Source organism: Equus asinus, chromosome 2, assembly GCF_041296235.1.
Source record: "Equus asinus isolate D_3611 breed Donkey chromosome 2, EquAss-T2T_v2, whole genome shotgun sequence".
Lineage (NCBI taxonomy): Eukaryota > Metazoa > Chordata > Mammalia > Perissodactyla > Equidae > Equus > Equus asinus.
The window spans coordinates 141,718,240-141,735,820 of NC_091791.1; the positions used below are offsets into that span (position 1 = coordinate 141,718,240).

Genomic DNA, 17,581 nt, shown 5'->3' on the forward strand with positions numbered 1-17,581 from the left:
TCCATTGTAATTATAAAATAAAATATTCAATGCTTATTTTGTTTTCAAGAATGAAAAATGAAGTTCCCACTAAGGAACAAGAACCTGCATCCAAGGTAAATTTTGTTTTATTTTATACCTTCAAGGTTTATACATTTGAAAGTATTGTTGGTGTGATTTTTAAAACATTTCAATTCATCATGCATACATCAATACAATTATTGGCATGTTGTCAGGAAGAAGAAGTTGAGATCTTGTTTTTTGTTTTCATTAGACATAAAAATATCTAAAATATCTAATATCTAAAAATATCTGAGTAAAATTGTCAGGTGGTTTTTTTTTTGACAAAGACATGGTATATTTCACTTGCCTTTTGTTTGGTTCAGGTAGTGAATAATGGAGATAAATTTATGACTTAAAAATCCTGAAGTCAGTAAAACCTCAAACATTTGGTACATTGGAAAATAAATCTTTTTAGATGGTTCAGTTTCCTGGGGCATCTAGACTGTCAAAAGATTGAACTAATTTTTGAAATCGAAATATTTTGAATGTGTATTAAATATGTTTCAGCTCTCTTAAACAAGCACTCTGAATATAACTCTCAGAGTTATCATATAAATGTTATTTACTAGACAGTCTTATGGATGAATATAGAAATAATTTTGCTCAAGTACTTTCTTGATGCCAATTTTTAATTTTTTTTAAAGATTGGCACCTGAGCTAACATCTGTGTGTTGCCAATCTTCTTTTTTTTTCCTTCTCCCCAAAGCCCCCTAGTACATAGTTGTATATTCTAGTTGTGAGTGCCTCTGGTTGTGCTATGTGGGACGCCACCTCAGCATGGCTTGATGAGCAGTGCCATGTGCACGCTCGGGATCCGAACCAGTGAGACCCTGGGCCGCCCAAAGCGGAGAGTGAACTTAACCACTTAGCAAAGGGGCTGGCCCTGATGCCAATTTTTTAAATATATTTAATATTACTTGCTTCTTTCTGAGTATAATGAAGTGAAAACAGGTTCAGCATTTATCTTTTGAATAGCATTTCTGTCTTGTACAGTGAATAAGTAAAACCTAGGCAGAAGTAACAGCCTTCTCCCAAGTAGCTTTCTTTTATACCACAGAAAATTTCCTTTTGTTTGAAAGGTTTTTAACTGCAAATAAATTTCTTTAATTGATATAGGATATTTTGGCTATCTGTTTATTCTTGAGTAAGTTTTGGTAGTTTGTGGTTTTCGAGGAATTGGTACATTCTATCTAAAATGTTGAATTTATGTCTATAGAGGTATTTGTAGTATTCTCCTATTCAATGAATGTCTGTGGGGTCTACAGTCATAATCCTCTTTCATTGCTAAAATTGTTTTGTGTGTTCTTTTTTTTTTCTATTGTTGTCATATATTTTACTTTTATATAGGTTATTAAGACAGAATACAGTATTAGTGTTTTTGCTTTAGTGAGTTTCTAGAACAATTAAAACCTTAAAAAAAATTTCATATTCACCTTCATTTTTACCATTTCCAGTACTCTTCATTTCTTTATGTTACTCTCCATTCCTCTCTGGTATCACACTCCTTTTGCCTAAAGAATTTCCTTTGATATATCTCATATTGCAGATCTACTGGTAATTCATTTTTCCGTGTATTTTTTAATTGAAAAAAGCTTTATTTTTCATTTTTGAAAGATATTTTTTGGTGAATATAGAACTCTGGGTTAAACTTTGTTTTGCTTGTTTTCTTTCAGCAGTTTAAAGAAGTTATTGTCTCTTGGTTTGCATATTTTCTGACGAGATGTCTTACTGTAATTTTTCTCTTTGTTTCTATATATGTATGCAATGTGTCATTTTTCTTTGGTTGCCCTCAAGATTTTATCTTTATTTTGTCTTTAGTTCTCATCAGTTTGAAAATGATACGCCCAAGTCTGGTTTGTTCATTTGTTTATTTTTGTTTTTATCTACTTGTGTATTTATTTATTTTGGGCATTTATCCTGATAGTGTTCTTTGAAGTGTCCTGTATCTTCTATGTCTGGGGTTCTGATTTCACATATGTTATACCATTCGATGTTAGTCCCTGTTCTTAGATGCTCTGTTCTGGTTTCCACCCCACATACATACACTCTTTCTTTCTTTGTGTTTCAGTTTGGATAATTTCTATCTATTGACCTATCTTCAGTTTTACTGATTTATTTTTCAGTTGTATCAGGTCTATTGACGAGCTCCTCAAAGGCATTTTTCATCTCTTTCATTATGAGTTTTTCCCCTGACATTTGCATTGATTCCTATAGTTTCTGACTCTCTGCTAAAATTCCCATTCTGGTCATGCATGTTGTCCTCCTCCTTTTTCTACCAAACATTTAATATATTAATCATAGTAATTTACAGTTTTCTGTACAATAGTTCCAACACCTGGATCATTACTGAGTCTGGTTCTGCTGATTGCCTTGTCTCCTGATAGTGCATTTTTTCCCCTTGCTTTTCTGTGTATTGTATAATGTTTGGTTGAAAGCGAGACCTTATATATGTAGGACTGAGATAAATAGTATTTATATCTGAAAATAAGCATACTTTTCTTATGCTAGGCCATTAGTGTGGGGTTTGGGTCTACCTAGTAGTGAGTTGACCTGAGTTTTGGTTTTCTTTTTGCTATGGTTACCCTCAATGTACCACCAGGTTTAATTCCTCAAGTATCTCGTGCTTAGGTGCAGGTTATATTGCTGGAGGTTTTTCTCTCAGTGTCCTTGCTCCACACTCAGCTTTTGTCTTTTCCTTTGAGACTGAGCCTCAGAGGATGTCTCTCTCTCTACCCTCTTGCCTTTCTTTCAGCAGTATTGCTATTGCTTGTTATTTGATGTTTGCTAGCCCAGTGGTGGGTAGTGGGGGTCGCGTGATATTCTCTGTTGTTCTGGTGTAGCCTCGTTCTTAACATGGCTCTGTGTCCCTGTGTTTTGGGAATAGGATTTTTTTCTTCCATCCCCCAGCCACAGTCATTTTCGGTGCCCTGGGGGTGACAGAGTTTGCCTCTCTTCTTTCCAAATATGTAAAGACATGAACAAAATTTATGAGTCCATAATTTCATGACATCATCCATTGGTTCTTTCCTGAAGCATTCATCCTTCACTGGATTAAATCATTGAACTCTTTCCTTTGATTGCCCTGTTTCGTCTATGTCAAATGAAGCCAACCATTTCATACATAAACTAAATTTCTTAAGTTTCCTTTTTATTAAAAGAAAAACAGCTCATGCTAAAAACTTAGCAGAAACTAAGCAGAGTTAAAGGAAGCCATAGTAAATGGAAGGTCACATAGAACAATCTTGGTCCAGGTATTTCTTTCAAGTATGTATATAACGTTGGATAGTCCCTTGAATAGATCCAGGTGTTTATTTTACATACACATACGATATGGTGGGTAGTTTGAGTTAATCTTTGAGATCTTGATCGGATGCCTTGTAGTGAAATTAATGTTGTCATGCCCCAGTAATATTTTCCTATTATCACATTTTCATTTGCATAGTTTTGAAAATTAATCCCTTTCATACACTAGATTGTATTTGGAATTCATATTATACAGTGGCTTCTAAGCCTCTGTTCTGCTACTATGTATAGTCTATATACTGCAACATTGTACTGCTCTTATTTGCTAACTGTATATATACCATGACTCTTCCCCTCCAGCATTATGGTTAGTGTAGTTTTATTATAACTAGGGAGTAGGCAAGAAGAGGTAGGTTGTAGGTACAGATGCCTTCCTCTTTCCTTCTTTCCTTCCTTAGCTCTTAGGGAACATTTGATAGCATGTTTCAGGAATCTTCATATTGGGAACAAAGATTAATAAAATTATTTTCTTATCCTCAAGGTGGTCAAAATCTAGTAGGCCAGTTAGACATAAAAGAATCATACTTAATCCAATAAGGATAACTGCCATATTCCAAATATATCAGGTACAGTAGGTACGTACAGGAGGTCCTTCAGAGTGACTTTATGATATTTTTCTCTCTTCTTCTTACTATTCTTCTCTCAATTCATACATACACATAAATATGCAAAATAGAGGTTCTGTTATTTCATTAATGAAATGGCAGATTAGCTCTAGTCTCCTTCCTAGAAGACTATGTGGGACTATCCATAAAGAATTTCTAAGGTTTTTGTTTTTGTTATTATTATTTTTTTTTTTTTTGCTTTTTGCTTTGTAACTTTTTCAGACACTTGAGAATTTCAGACTTTGTAAAATTACTTTTTATTTTTAGCAAATTAAAAGTTAAGATGTTGTGCTAGAATGTTTATCGTAAAAATAGTTGCTCATCTGCCCCACCTTTTTCCATCCAACTCTTTAAAGGCTAGCCGTTTTTAACTCTTTTAGCTGTTTGATCTAATATTTATCACCATATTTCTAAATAATATAACCCTCTTTTATTTTATTTGTTCTTTTTTTCTTTTTTTTGAGGAAGATTAGCCCTGAGTTGACATCTGCTGCCAATCCTCTTCTTTCTTTGCTGAGGAAGACTGGCCCTGAGCTAACATCCATGCACATCTTCCTCTACTTTATATGTGGGATGCCTGCCACAGTGTGGCTTAACAAGCGGTGTGTAGGTCCACACCTGGGATCCAAACCGGTGAACCCCGGGCTGCCAAAGTGGAATGTGTGAACTTAACTGCTGCCCCACTAGGCCAACCCCTTTATTTGTAATTTTTTGACACTGTGACTGACTGTTGTGGTAATTAAGAATTTACTTCTCTAGACTACCATCCCTTCTTTCTTCTGTCCCCCTGCAGCATACCAGCCAGGAATTAGAGTGAGGCAAGTGAGGCCCTCACCTCTGGTACAGAATTTAAGGTAGTTCCAAAAATTCAGTAATCCGATAAATAATATTTTCATATAACATTTTAAAAATTCAAAATTAATACAAAATAATCCTTGAGGCTCACAGTATCAAAATTTAGTTAAAGACAAAATCCAACCATGCACTTGGATGACCCTGAGAGTCATCCATGTGGAGGATGCAGGCACAACAACATAAATCTCTCACTGGCCCTTTTTTCTGATGGTCCTTGTTCAGAGTTATGTGGGAAGTCGGCAAGTTGTTTTCATTGTTTGTAGCTGCAGTCCATAGTACTACTAAGTAAAAGGGAAAGTTTTATTTAATTACATGTACATATTTGTGTGATTTTTACAATATTATTAAGAGCACTAAGGTAAGTAATAAAAAATTTGCTTATTAATATATTTGACCTTTCACAAATGAAATTTGATCAAATGTCAAAATTTTCTGAAAGTATTTTCTTATCAGGGAATTTTATACTTTCTTCACTTAAAACAGTGACAGTTTACTATTATTCACTTGTTTATATTAAAAAAAATATTTTTCACTGCTTTTTTTTTTAACAAATTTGTCTGGAAACCTGGTATGTACTTTTCTGTTGTTTGTAATTAGTGATTTTTGTATTTTTCATACAAATGTTTATATACACCTGTTTGTTAAATATTGTAATTTATATGAATTAACATAATTAAATGTTCACTATAGTTAAGTAACAATTAAAAATAAATATATTTAAAATTTATACTAAATATTTTTTAAAACAAATATGTCATCTCAGAAGCCAAGTGATGCCTTGTCCAGAAGAAGAAGAAAAACACATGCAGAAATTTATCAAAATTATAAGGGGCAGTAACAAGTTTAACTAGAGAAACACAATATTCCAGCTACTTAAAATGAAGTCTCCAGCTGACACTATTAGAATAGAATTATCATAAAATTCAGAGTTTAATCAAGAATTTTCTTGAAATTGTGAGGAAAAATGTTAGAACTCAGAAGCTAATTAAGGATAAGCAAGAAAATAAGATACATTTAAAGTAAACTTTAATAATTCTTTATTGTGGCTACCTATTTCTGATAAAATGAAAATGATTTTAATAGAGCATGGGCCATCCAAGGACAAGATACAGATTTTAAAGTATCTGTTTCGTATGATGGGCCAAAAATATACTGTTGGGAAAGGATGGTGTCTTCAATAAAGGGTGTTGGGAAAACTGGACAACCACACGCGAAAGAATGAAACTGGACTACTATCTTACACCATAGACAAAAATCAACTCAAAATGGATTAGAGAATTGAATGTAAGACCTGAAACCATAAAACTTCTAGAAGTCAGAGTTTACTGCCTATATTATTGGTCATGGTGATGATTTTTTGGATTTATGCCAAAAGCAAAGGCAAAAAACCCAAAAATAAACGAGTGGGACTACATCAAACTAAAAGCTTCTGCACCGCAAAGGAAACCATCAACAAAATGAAAAAGCAAGCTAATGAATGGGAGAAAATATTTGGAACTCATGTATCTGATATGGGGTTAATATCCAAAATATATAAATAACTCATACAACTCAAAAACAAAAAAAATCAATCCAATTAAAAAATGGGTAGAAGATCTGAATAGACAGTTTTCCAAAGAAGACATACAGATGGCCAAAAGGTACATGAAAACATGCTCAACCTCACTAATCACCAGGGAAATACAAATCAAAACCACAATGAGATTTCACCTCATCATTAGAATGACTATTATCAAAAAGACAAGAAATAACATACATTGGCAAGGATGTGGAGAAAGTGAATCCTTGTGCACTTTTGGTGGGAATGTAAATTGGTGCAGCTACTATGGAAAACAGTATGGAGGCTCCTCAAAAAATTAAAAACAGAGCTGTCATATGATCCAGCAGTTCTACTGCTGGAAAGTTATCCAAAGAAAATGAAAACACTAATTCAAAAATATATATGCACCCCCACGTTCATTGCAGCATTATTTACCATAACCAAGATATGGAAACAACTTGTGTCCATCGATGAATGAATAAAGAAATTGTGGTGTGTATACACAAACACACACACACACACAGTGAAATATTGTTCAGCCATAAAAAAGAATGAAATCTTGCCATTTGCAACAACATGGATGGAATTGAGGGTATTATGCTAAGTGAAATAAATCTGACTGAGAAAGATAAATACTGTATGATCTCACTTATATGTGAAATCTTAAAACCACAGCAAGCTGATAGATACAGAGAACAGATGGGTGGTTGGCAGAGGTGAAGGATTAAGGGTGGGCGAAATGGGTGAAGGCAGTCAAAAGGTACAAACTTCTAGATACAAAATAAATATGGAATATAATGTACAGTATGGTAGCTATGGTTGATAAGACTATTGCATGTTTGAAAGTTGCTAAGAGAATAGTTCTTCAAAGTCCTCATCACAAGAAAAAAGTTTCTGTAACTTGTATGGTGATGGATGTTAACTAGCCTTATTGTGATCATTTTGCAGTATAGACAAATATCGAGTCACTGTGTTGTACATCCGAAACTAATATGTTATATGTCAATTATGCCTCAACAGAAAAGTGTTTTTTAAATGGAAGTATTTTTAAACATAGGTTCAAACTGATAGTTTTTTGTTTCTTTTAAAGATTGGCACCTGAGCTAACAACTGTTGCCAATCTCTTTTTTTTTCCTGCTTTATCTCCCCAAACCCCCCTGGTACATAGTTGTATATCTTAGTTGCAGGTCCTTCTAGTTGTGCCATGTGGGATGCTGCCTCAATGTGGCCTGATGAACAGTGCCATGTCCGCGCCCAGGATCCAAACCGGCGAAACCCTGGGCTGCTGCAGTGGAGCGCATGAACTTAACCACTTGGCCACAGGGCTGGCCCCCCAAACTGATAGTTTAACAGATGATACTTTACAGAACGTGATAAAATGTGCTAGTGATTTTAGATGTTGGTATGTTTTGTGCAGAAATAATTCATCTCTCAAAGGATCACAAGAAATTATTAGAAATCCAAATGCTATAAAGTTTCTAAGTTCAGTTGAACTTATAGGACATTATAATCATAGCTTATCATTACTGGAGTCTGTGTTTCATTTGTCTAGAAAAAGTCAAAACAAATTTATAATACTATTAACAAATCGTGAAATCTGAAATACTTGTGAGAATATGAGAAGCAAAATATTTTTCCTTACCTTTTGATTGTAAACCAAATATTATCCATCATGAATGAGTGTGTCTGATTATTAGGTATGTTTACATTAAGAATAATGTCATCAGAAGAGAAGAAAGTTTTATTGATTTGATTGAAACAAAAGAAAAACTGGACAGTTATATCTCAATAAAGCTGTTATTCTTTAAAAACACTAGATATGGTCTAGCTTATGAGATTATTAATAAGTTAGAAAGATGATATTTACATAAAAAATTACCCTGGCCAAGGATTTGATAATGGAGCAAACATGGTAGATATATACAAGGATATAAAAGCCAATTTTTTTCTCCAAAAATAATTATCGCAAATTTGTATCTTGCTCAGCTTATAATCATAATTAAATATAAAAAAATGCTGCATCTGTGAATTCAAATATGATAATGTTTTTTAGTATTGTGTGAAGTATACATATTTAGAGAGCAGAGTAATTCATCAAGCAGATAGAATATGCTTATCTATTCTAAAAACATTAAAATCACATACAGGTACCTGATGGGTGTCAGGATTAAATGCAATCAAGACAGTTTGCAGACAAAGATGTTTATCAAATAGGAGAAGACAATATCAAATGTCAAAATACATTGTTTAAATAGAAAGAATCTTAATACAAATATATTACAAACTTTTATGCAAATTATCTGTATGAGATGATACTTTGGGCTAGTGGCAAAAGTTGGTAAAGATCTACAGTCAGAAAACATGAACATTTATAAAGTGGCATGCTTAATAAAAGGCCTTTCCCTTTGCTTACTACAAATGAGAGAGTAATTTTGAAAGTGTGTTCAATGAATGTAAAATCTGAGCAAGAGATGTGAATATTCTTCCTGTAAAGAAATTGGAAATGTATGAATCACTGTATGAGAGTATTGATAATTATGGGAAAAGTGCATATCAAACAGATATTAAGGTTCTAAATGCCCTAATTTCATATTTGAAATATACATATGAAAAATTAAATCAAGTATCTTCAGATTTTGAGTTTTTAACCTGGAGAAAAGTTATTCTGTATAAATACATCTGATTTTCAAAAAGCAGCCACTGACTCAGCTCTTAAATATTCTGACAAAGTTCTGTAGAAATTTCATGTGGAATAGTTTAAAGCAGCATACAATATCAATAAACTGTAATATAAAATAAGCATTATGTTTAGGTCTTCTAAAACTTATTAACAAAGTGGTATTCAGAATTTTAAAACAATACCAGCCACAGTAGCATCCTGCAAAAGAAATTCCAGTAAGCTGAAGTTGATTTAAAATTGTTTAAAATTGTTTCTTGGTCGAGAGAAATTATCAAACATGGCAATTTACTTATTTGGAAACAAGAAAAGAATTAGATTTTGAAAATATTGATGTGTTGCTTTCATTAAAGCCAGGAAAGTAAAATGATAATAAATTCTGGTTTGGGTAGAAATAAAATGTTTAAACTTAAAACTACTTTTGTGAATTCAATACATCTACTTTTCAATTTTTCAACTGCTTTCTGAGTAGTATCCTTTCCCTAAGATTCTGGGAAGATGGCAGAGGAGGAAGCACCAGGAATCTGTCTCTCCACTTAGACAACAGTTGAACTAGCAGAATCTGTATGACATAACTATTTTGGAACTCTAGAGTCTGTCAAAGGATTGCAGCTTCCAGGGGAAGGCTTGGACAACAAATTGCTGTTAACTTTTAGCACTTAGCACTGTAGCAGCTACCCATCTTCCACCCCTAACGGCATGGCAGGCAGCTCTGCACATGTTCCTGAAGCATGTGCACACAGGTTATGGAGGACCATGGTGGGCAAAAAGGACTCTGTCTTCCAAATATTGGAGACCTATGTTCTTATCACTGATTGCTCCTGCTTATTAGAGTTGCAGACAAAAGAGGTGGGCAGCCATTGTTGTTATACCTCCCCTCATTGTTACAAGCCTCTCTCCCTCCAGCTGTAGTGACTTCCAGGGGATTTAAAGGGACAGCACCACTTTTTTCCTCCCATCATTTTTCCCTTTTTCACCTTTCTGAAGCCAGACATTAAAGACTAGTACACTCAAAAACAACTGCATTGATAGGTAAAATTAGACAGTGATTGCATATGCCCAGGAAAAGGCTCAGAAAGGACCTGAGAAGACCTTCAGTTTACACCTCAGGCTGATCCTGGGAACAGAGACAGCCTACAATAATCAAAAAAAACAATAAACAAAAACAGCAAATGCTGGAGAAAGGGGAGAATCTGATTCCCAAAGTTACCAGATTATTAGAATCAAATGTCCAGTATACAACTAAAAAGCACAAAGGATACACAGAAACAGGCAAGTGTGTCCCATTCAAAGGGAAAAAAGTCAACAGAAAGTGTTCCTGAAAAAGGCCTAGTTGCAGATATACTAGACAAAGACATTAAAACAACTATCTTGAAGATGCCCAAGGAACTGAAGGAATATGTGGAGAAAGCCAAAACAATGTGTGAACAAAATGAAAATATCAATAAGGAGATCAGAAACCTAACAAGAAACCAAAAAGAAGTTCTGGAGCTGAAAAGTATAATAACTGAAAATGAAAAATTCACTAGAGGGATTCAAAGGCAGATGTGCACAGACAGAAGAAAGAATCAGCAGGCTTGATGATAGGACAATGGAAATTACTGAATTTGAGGAAAAGGAAAAAAACAGATTGAAGAAAAGCAAAGTGAGCCTAAGTGAGGTATGGGACACCATCAAGCAGACCAGTGTAGACATTGTGGGAGTCCCTTGTGGGGGCAGAAAGGGTGTTGGAAGAAATGACTGAAAACGTCCCAAATTTGCTGAAAGACATGACTATAAACATCCAAGAAGCACAATGAACTCCAAGTAAAATGAACTCAAAGAGATCCACACTGAGCCATGTTATAATCAAACTTTCAAAAAATAGAGAATCTTGAAAGCATCAAGGGAGTCGTGAATCATCACATACAAGGAATCCTCAATAAGATTGTCAGCAAATTTCTTACCAGAAACTTTGGAGGTCAGAAGGCAATGGGCCAATATATTCAAAGTGCTAAAATGAAAAAAAACTCAATCAAGAGTCTTATATGTGGCAAGACTGTCCCTCAAAAGTGAGGGAGAAATTAAGACATTCTCACATAAAGAAAACCTGAGGGAGTTTGTGATCACTAGACCTGCCCTGCAAGAAATGCTCAAGGGTGTCCTGCAAGTTGAAATGAAAGGACACTACATGGTAACTTGAACCTGTATGGAGAAATAAATATCTCAATACAGATAAGTACATGGGCAATTATAGAAGCTAGTATTATTATAACAGTGATTTGTACTGTGCTTACTGTTTTCTACATGAGTTGAGACAAATACATTTAAAGAAAAAAATTATTACTGTAAAAGCTAATTTAGTATAGCTTTGGTTTGTAACTCCAAATCTTGTTTTCCACATAATTTAGGAGACTAATACATTTAAAAAGAATTATTAGTTTATCTTTTGGGACACACAACATATAAAGATGTAATTTTGTGACAACAACCAAGAGGGGTGGGGATGGAGCTGTAGAGGAGTAGAGTTTTTGTATGTTGTTGAAGTTAAGCTAGTATGAATTCCAATTAAAATGTTATAACTTTAGGATATTAAATGTAATTCCCATGGTAACCACCAAGAAAATATCTACAGAATATACACAAAGGGAAATGAGAAAAGAATTTAAACATTTATCTACAAAAACTCAACTAAAGACAAAAGAAGTCATTAATATAGGAAATGAAGGCCAAAAAAACTCTAAGGCATGTAAAAAACAAATAGCACAATGACAGAAGTAAGTTCTTCCTTATCAGTAATCAATTTAAATATAAATGGATTAACCTCTCCAATCAAAAGCCAGAGGTTGGCAAAATGGACAAAAATACACAGTCCAACAATAAGCTGTCTACAGGAGACTCATTTGAGATCCAAAGGCATAAGTTGAAAATGAAAGGATAAAAAAGATATTTCATGCAAATAGTAACCAAAAGAGAGCAGAAGTGGCTTTACTAATATCAGACCAAATAGACTTTAAGACAAAAAAGGTTAAGAGAGAGAAAAAGGACATTATATATTAATAGAGGTTTCAATACAACAAGATGTAATAGTTATAAACATTTATGCATCTAATGACACAGACACCAAAATATATGAAACAAAAGCTGACAGAATTAAAGGGGAAAAATATACCATTCTACAATAATAGTTGGAGGCTTCAGTATCCTACTCACAATAAAGGATAGAACAATCAGACATAAGTAAGGGAATAGAGGACTTACCTCAATAAACCAACTAGATCTAACAGACATAAACAAGACACTCTACCCAGCAACAACAGAATACATATTCTTCTTAAGTGCACATGGGACGTTTTCCAGGATAGACCATATGTTAAGCCACAAATTAAGTTATAATAGTTTTCAAAAGATAGATATCATACAGTGTATCTTCTCTGACCACATCAGGATGAAATTAGAAATCAATAACAAAGGAAAACTGGAAAATTCACAAAATTGTGGAAATTAAACAACACCTTTTAAAACAACCAATAGATCAAAGAAGAAATCCAAAAGGAAGTTAGAAAATACTTAGATAAGAATGAAAACAAAAACACAACATACCAAAACTTATGGGATGCAGTGAAAGTGAGGCTAAAGGGGAAATATACAGATGCAAATGCTTACATTAAAAAATAAGAGAGCTCTCAAACAACCTAAATGTACCACTTAAGGAAGTAGAAAAAGAAGAGCAAACTAAACCCAAATGTAGCAGAAGGAAAGAAATAGGATTAGAGCAGAAATAAATGAAATAGAGAATAGAAAAGCAATAGAGAAAACTAATGATACCAAAACTTGTTCATTGCAAAGATCAACAAAATGGGTAAACCTTTAGCCAGATGGAATATTTAAAAAAAGAGAAGACTCAAATTACTAAAATCAGAAAAGAAAGTGGGACATTGCTACCAATCCTACAGAAATGAAAAGGATTATAAGAGAGTATTATGAACTTGTATTCCAGCAAATTGAATAACCTACATGAAATGGACAAGTTTCTAGAAACACAAAATTTACCTAGACTAAATCACAAAGAAATAGAAAATCTGAATAGACATGTAACTAATAAGGAGATTGAATCAGTAATCAAAGATCTTCCAACGAACAAAAACCCTGGACCTGATGATTTCACTATTGAGTTCTACCAAACATTTAAATAAGAACTAATACCAATCCTTCTGACACTTTTCCAAAAAAGTTGAAGAAGAGGGAACACTTCCCAACTCGTTATGTGAGTCCAGCATTACACTGATACCAAAGCCAGACAAGGACAATACAAGAAAAGAAAACTACAGACCAATATTTCTTATGAGCAGTGATGCAGAAATCCTCAACAACCTAGGAATGTAAGGAAACTACCTCAACATAATAAAAGACATATATGAAAACCCACAGCAAACATCATACTCAATGGTGAAATACTGAAAACTTTTTCTCTAAGATTAGGAACAAGGCAAGGATCCCTGTTTTCACCACTCATTTTCAACATAGTACTGAAAGTTCTAGCTAGGGCAGTTAGTCACGAAAAAGAAAGACATCCATATTAGAAAAGAAGTAAAATTCTCTGTTTGCAGATATCATCTTAATATGTAGAAATCCCTGAAGATACCACAAAAAAACTGTTAGAACTAATAAATGAATTCATCAAAGTAGTAGGATACAAAGTCAACACACAAAAATCAGTTGCATTTCTGTACACAGTGAACAATCTGAAAAGGAAATTCCAAAAATAATTCCACTTACAGTAGCATCACAAAGAATAAAATGCTTAGGAATTAACTTAACCAAGGAGGTGAAAAACTTGTGCAATGAAAACTACAAAGCATTGCTGAAATAAATTAAAGAAGAAATAGGTAAATGGAAACACAACACATGTACATGAATTGGAAGACTTAATATTGTTATGTTTCATTACTTACCCAAAGCAATCTACAGATTCATTGCAATCCTACAAAAATCCCACAGACATTTTTGCAGAAATAGAAAAGTTCATCCTAAAATTTATGTGGAATCTCAAGGGCCCTCAAGTAACCAAAACAATTTTGAAAAAGAAAGACAAAAACTGGAAGACTCACACTGATTTCAAAACTTACTACAAATCTATAGTAATCAAAACTGTGGTATTGGTATAAAGACAGACAGACAGACTAATGGAATAGGATAGAGAGCTCAGAAATAAACCCTCACATATATGGTCAAATGATTTTTGACAAGGGGGCTAACACCAATGGGAAAAGGACAGTCTTTTCAACAACTGGTGCTGGGAAAACTGGATATCCACGTGCAAAAGAATAAAGTGGGACCCTTAGCTAACACCATAGACAAACATCAACTCAAAATGGATCAAGGACCTAAATGTAAGACCTAAATCAATAAAACTCTTAGAAGAAAACATAGGACAGAAGCTTCACAACATTGGATTTGGCAGTGATTTCTTGGGTATCACACCAAAGGCACAGGTAACAAAAGCAAAAATAGACAAATTGGACTTCATGAAAATTTTAAAATTTTGTACATCAAAACATACTATCCACAGAATGAAAAAGCAACCAACAGAGTGGGAGAAAATATTTTTAAATCATATATCTGATAAACAATTAATATTTAGAATATATAGAGAAGTCCTAAACTCAACAACAAAAAGACCGATTCAAAAATGGGTAAAGGACTTGAGTAGACATGTCTCCAAAGAAGATATACAAATGGCCAATAAGCATGTGAAAAGATGTGCAACATCACTAATCATTAGGGAAGTGCAAATCAAAACTACAATGAGATACCACCTCATACCTATTAGGATGGCTACCATCAAAAAAACAGAAAACAACAAGTATTGACAAGGATGTGGAAAAATGGGATCCCTTGTATACTGTTGGTAGGAAGGTAAAATGGTACAGCCACTGTAGAAAACAGTATGGCAGTTCTTCAGAAAATTATATGATTCAGCAATTTCACTTCTGGGTCTATACCCGAAAGAATTGAAAGCAGACACTCAAAGAGATATTTGTACGCCCATTTTTGTAGCAGCACAATAGTTAAAACATGGAGGGCCAGCCCTGGTGGCCTAGTGGTTAAGTTTGGTGTGCTCCACTTTGGAGGCCTGGGTTCAGTTCTCGGGCGCAAACCTACACCACTCATCTGACAGTGGCGATGCTGTTGTGGTAGCTCACGTACAAAATGAGGAAGATTGGCAACAGATGTAAGCTCAGGATGAATCTTAATCTTCATCAGCAAAATAAAAACCCCCAAAACTTGGAAGTAACCCAGATGTCCATCAGCAGATGAATGGATGAGCAAAATATGGTATACGTGTACAGTGGAATATTATTCAGCCATGAAAAGGAATGAAATTCTGTGATATGCTACAACATGGATGAACCTTGAAGACATTATGCTAAGTGAAATCAAATACTGTATGATTTCAGTTTTATGAGGTACTTAGAGTAGTCAAAATCATAAAGACAGAGAGTATAGTGGTGGTTGCCAGGGACTAGGGGGAGGGGAGAATCAGAGTATAGAGTTTTAATTTTACAAGTTGAAAAAGGTTATGGGGATGGATGGTGGTAATGGTTGCACAACAATGTGAATATTTAATACCACTGAACTGTACACTTAAAAATGGTTAAGATGGTAACTTGTATGTTAAATGTGTTTTGCCAAAATAGAAAAAAGAAAAACTATGAAAACTTGTGTATAAGGCTATGTATTTTTCCTTTTTCCTCATTTTCCATTATGGCTTGGCATTACACTGATCCCAGCATGGTTACAGCACAGTTTTTTGAGACTGTTATTGGTACTGAACCTGGAAATGTTCTATGATTTCTTTTCCTTTCCTATACCTCATTTTATTTTATGTATTTTTTTTACTTAATTGTTGAGTTTTCTGTGGACCTAGTGCTATTTTTTTAATGTTATGATTTATCTGTCTAATGTTTAGACGTATTTTTTCTAAATGTTCACACACATCAGAAAACAAATTGTTGGAGGGTCTGGAGATCTCCTCTCAGACCTGCTTTAATTTAAACCAGAGGCTCCCTAAGGCTGGTGCAGAATTTGTTGTATCAGAATTTTCCTTTGCCGCTTTCTTGTGTTGGATGTCCTGTTTCCTGAACCACGAGTTCCTGTTTTCTTGGTTTACTCCTTATTTTGGTGAAATGTACACCTCCAAAGGGGGGCATCTTTTTTCACTCTTTGTGTATCTAAAGCTATATTTACTGGCAGGATAGTTGGGCTGAAGTACATAGAAAACAGTTTTCCTGTGCAGTTTTGCAAGTATTGTTTTTGGTGAGTCTGTTGCTGTTCTTGCTCCAGTTTCTTTGTATTTAGGTAATTTTGTCTTTCTGGCAACTGTAATGGTTATGTCTATCTCCAGTGTTTTGAAATTTCACAGTGATATGTTCACTCATCATCCATTTTTCATTTGTTATGGTAGTCATCAGACAAAGCCTTTGTAATTTAGATATTTTTGTTTGGGGGAAGTTCTCTTGTATTATTTATTTGGTAAATTTTCACTCTTATTTTCTCTGTTCTCTTCTTTTTGAAACCCCTATTGATCTAACATTGTACTTCCTGCATCAACTCCTCTAATTGTGTGGTACTTTCTTCCATCTATTTTGTCTGTTTAGTTTAATCTTCTTAAAAAGATTTTCTAAACTTAGTTACTTATTTTACTTGCCATGTATTTAATTTTGAAGAGCTCTTTAATTTTTTTGTTTATTCTTTGATTGTTCTGTTTTCATAGTTTTTGTTCTTGTTTAAAGGATGCAGGAACATCTCAGACCTCTCTGGAGATAGTAAATATGTATTAATTTTATATATTTTTTCTTTTGTTTGTAGTAATGTCTCTGATATCTCCAAGTCTCTTTATTTATTCCTTTTTGTTTATTTTGATCTTTCTGAATTTAAAGGATGTCTTCAATTGTGTGGTGATCCTTGACTGTCTATACATATTAAAGAATGAAGCACTAAAAAGTTTACTGAAAACAGCATGGTTTTAGATGAGGACAGTGCTGTCTGGTACAGTCATACAGGTTGTGCACTACGAAACTCCAGAGGGCACTATTAACATATACCCCTTAGTTCTCTCAAAATTTATTGATATTTATCATATTAGAAATTAAAACTCTGAAATTTAAAAAAATATTGTTACTTAAAAATAACAATAATAAACTCCCTATATGTTAACATAAATAACATATTTTCTCTGAAATGTAGTTATTTTTTAAAAGAAATTTAATGAGAAGAATGGCATTGTTTTACACTTTTACGTATCCCTTTAATGTCTAGTTAAATAGAAGAAAACTGGATTCTCTTGTCTGTGCATTTAGTCTGTTGTGATATGTTATTTTGGTTGAAATGTGTGAAGAATATTGAGACTCACTGAATACTTTAATAACCTTTTCAGATAATTATGATTGTTCTTCCTTGATGCTACATCAAAAGTAGATAAGTGGAAGTTTTCTTACAGGTTTGTTGCAGTGTGCAAGCTATCACTGAACTTTTTCTACTTGGTTCCATTAAAATCTGTTGTTCTATCTTACACTT

At 33.8% G+C, this 17,581-nt stretch overlaps 1 protein-coding gene across 11 annotated transcripts in view; it reads left to right on the forward strand.

Moving 5' to 3' along the window:
* ZNF280D (zinc finger protein 280D) overlaps positions 1 to 17,581 on the forward strand; it is a 124,581-nt gene that overhangs the window by 92,576 nt on the left and 14,424 nt on the right. For 10 of the 11 annotated variants that reach the window (XM_014860458.3, XM_070501256.1, XM_014860457.3 and 7 more), the window contains one exon: positions 50 to 95. In XM_014860458.3, the coding sequence (XP_014715944.2) occupies positions 50 to 95 (46 nt within the window). Of the gene's footprint in view, positions 1 to 49; positions 96 to 4,418; positions 13,058 to 17,581 lie in introns of those variants that run through there. The other variant, XM_070501212.1, reaches the window with a different exon arrangement.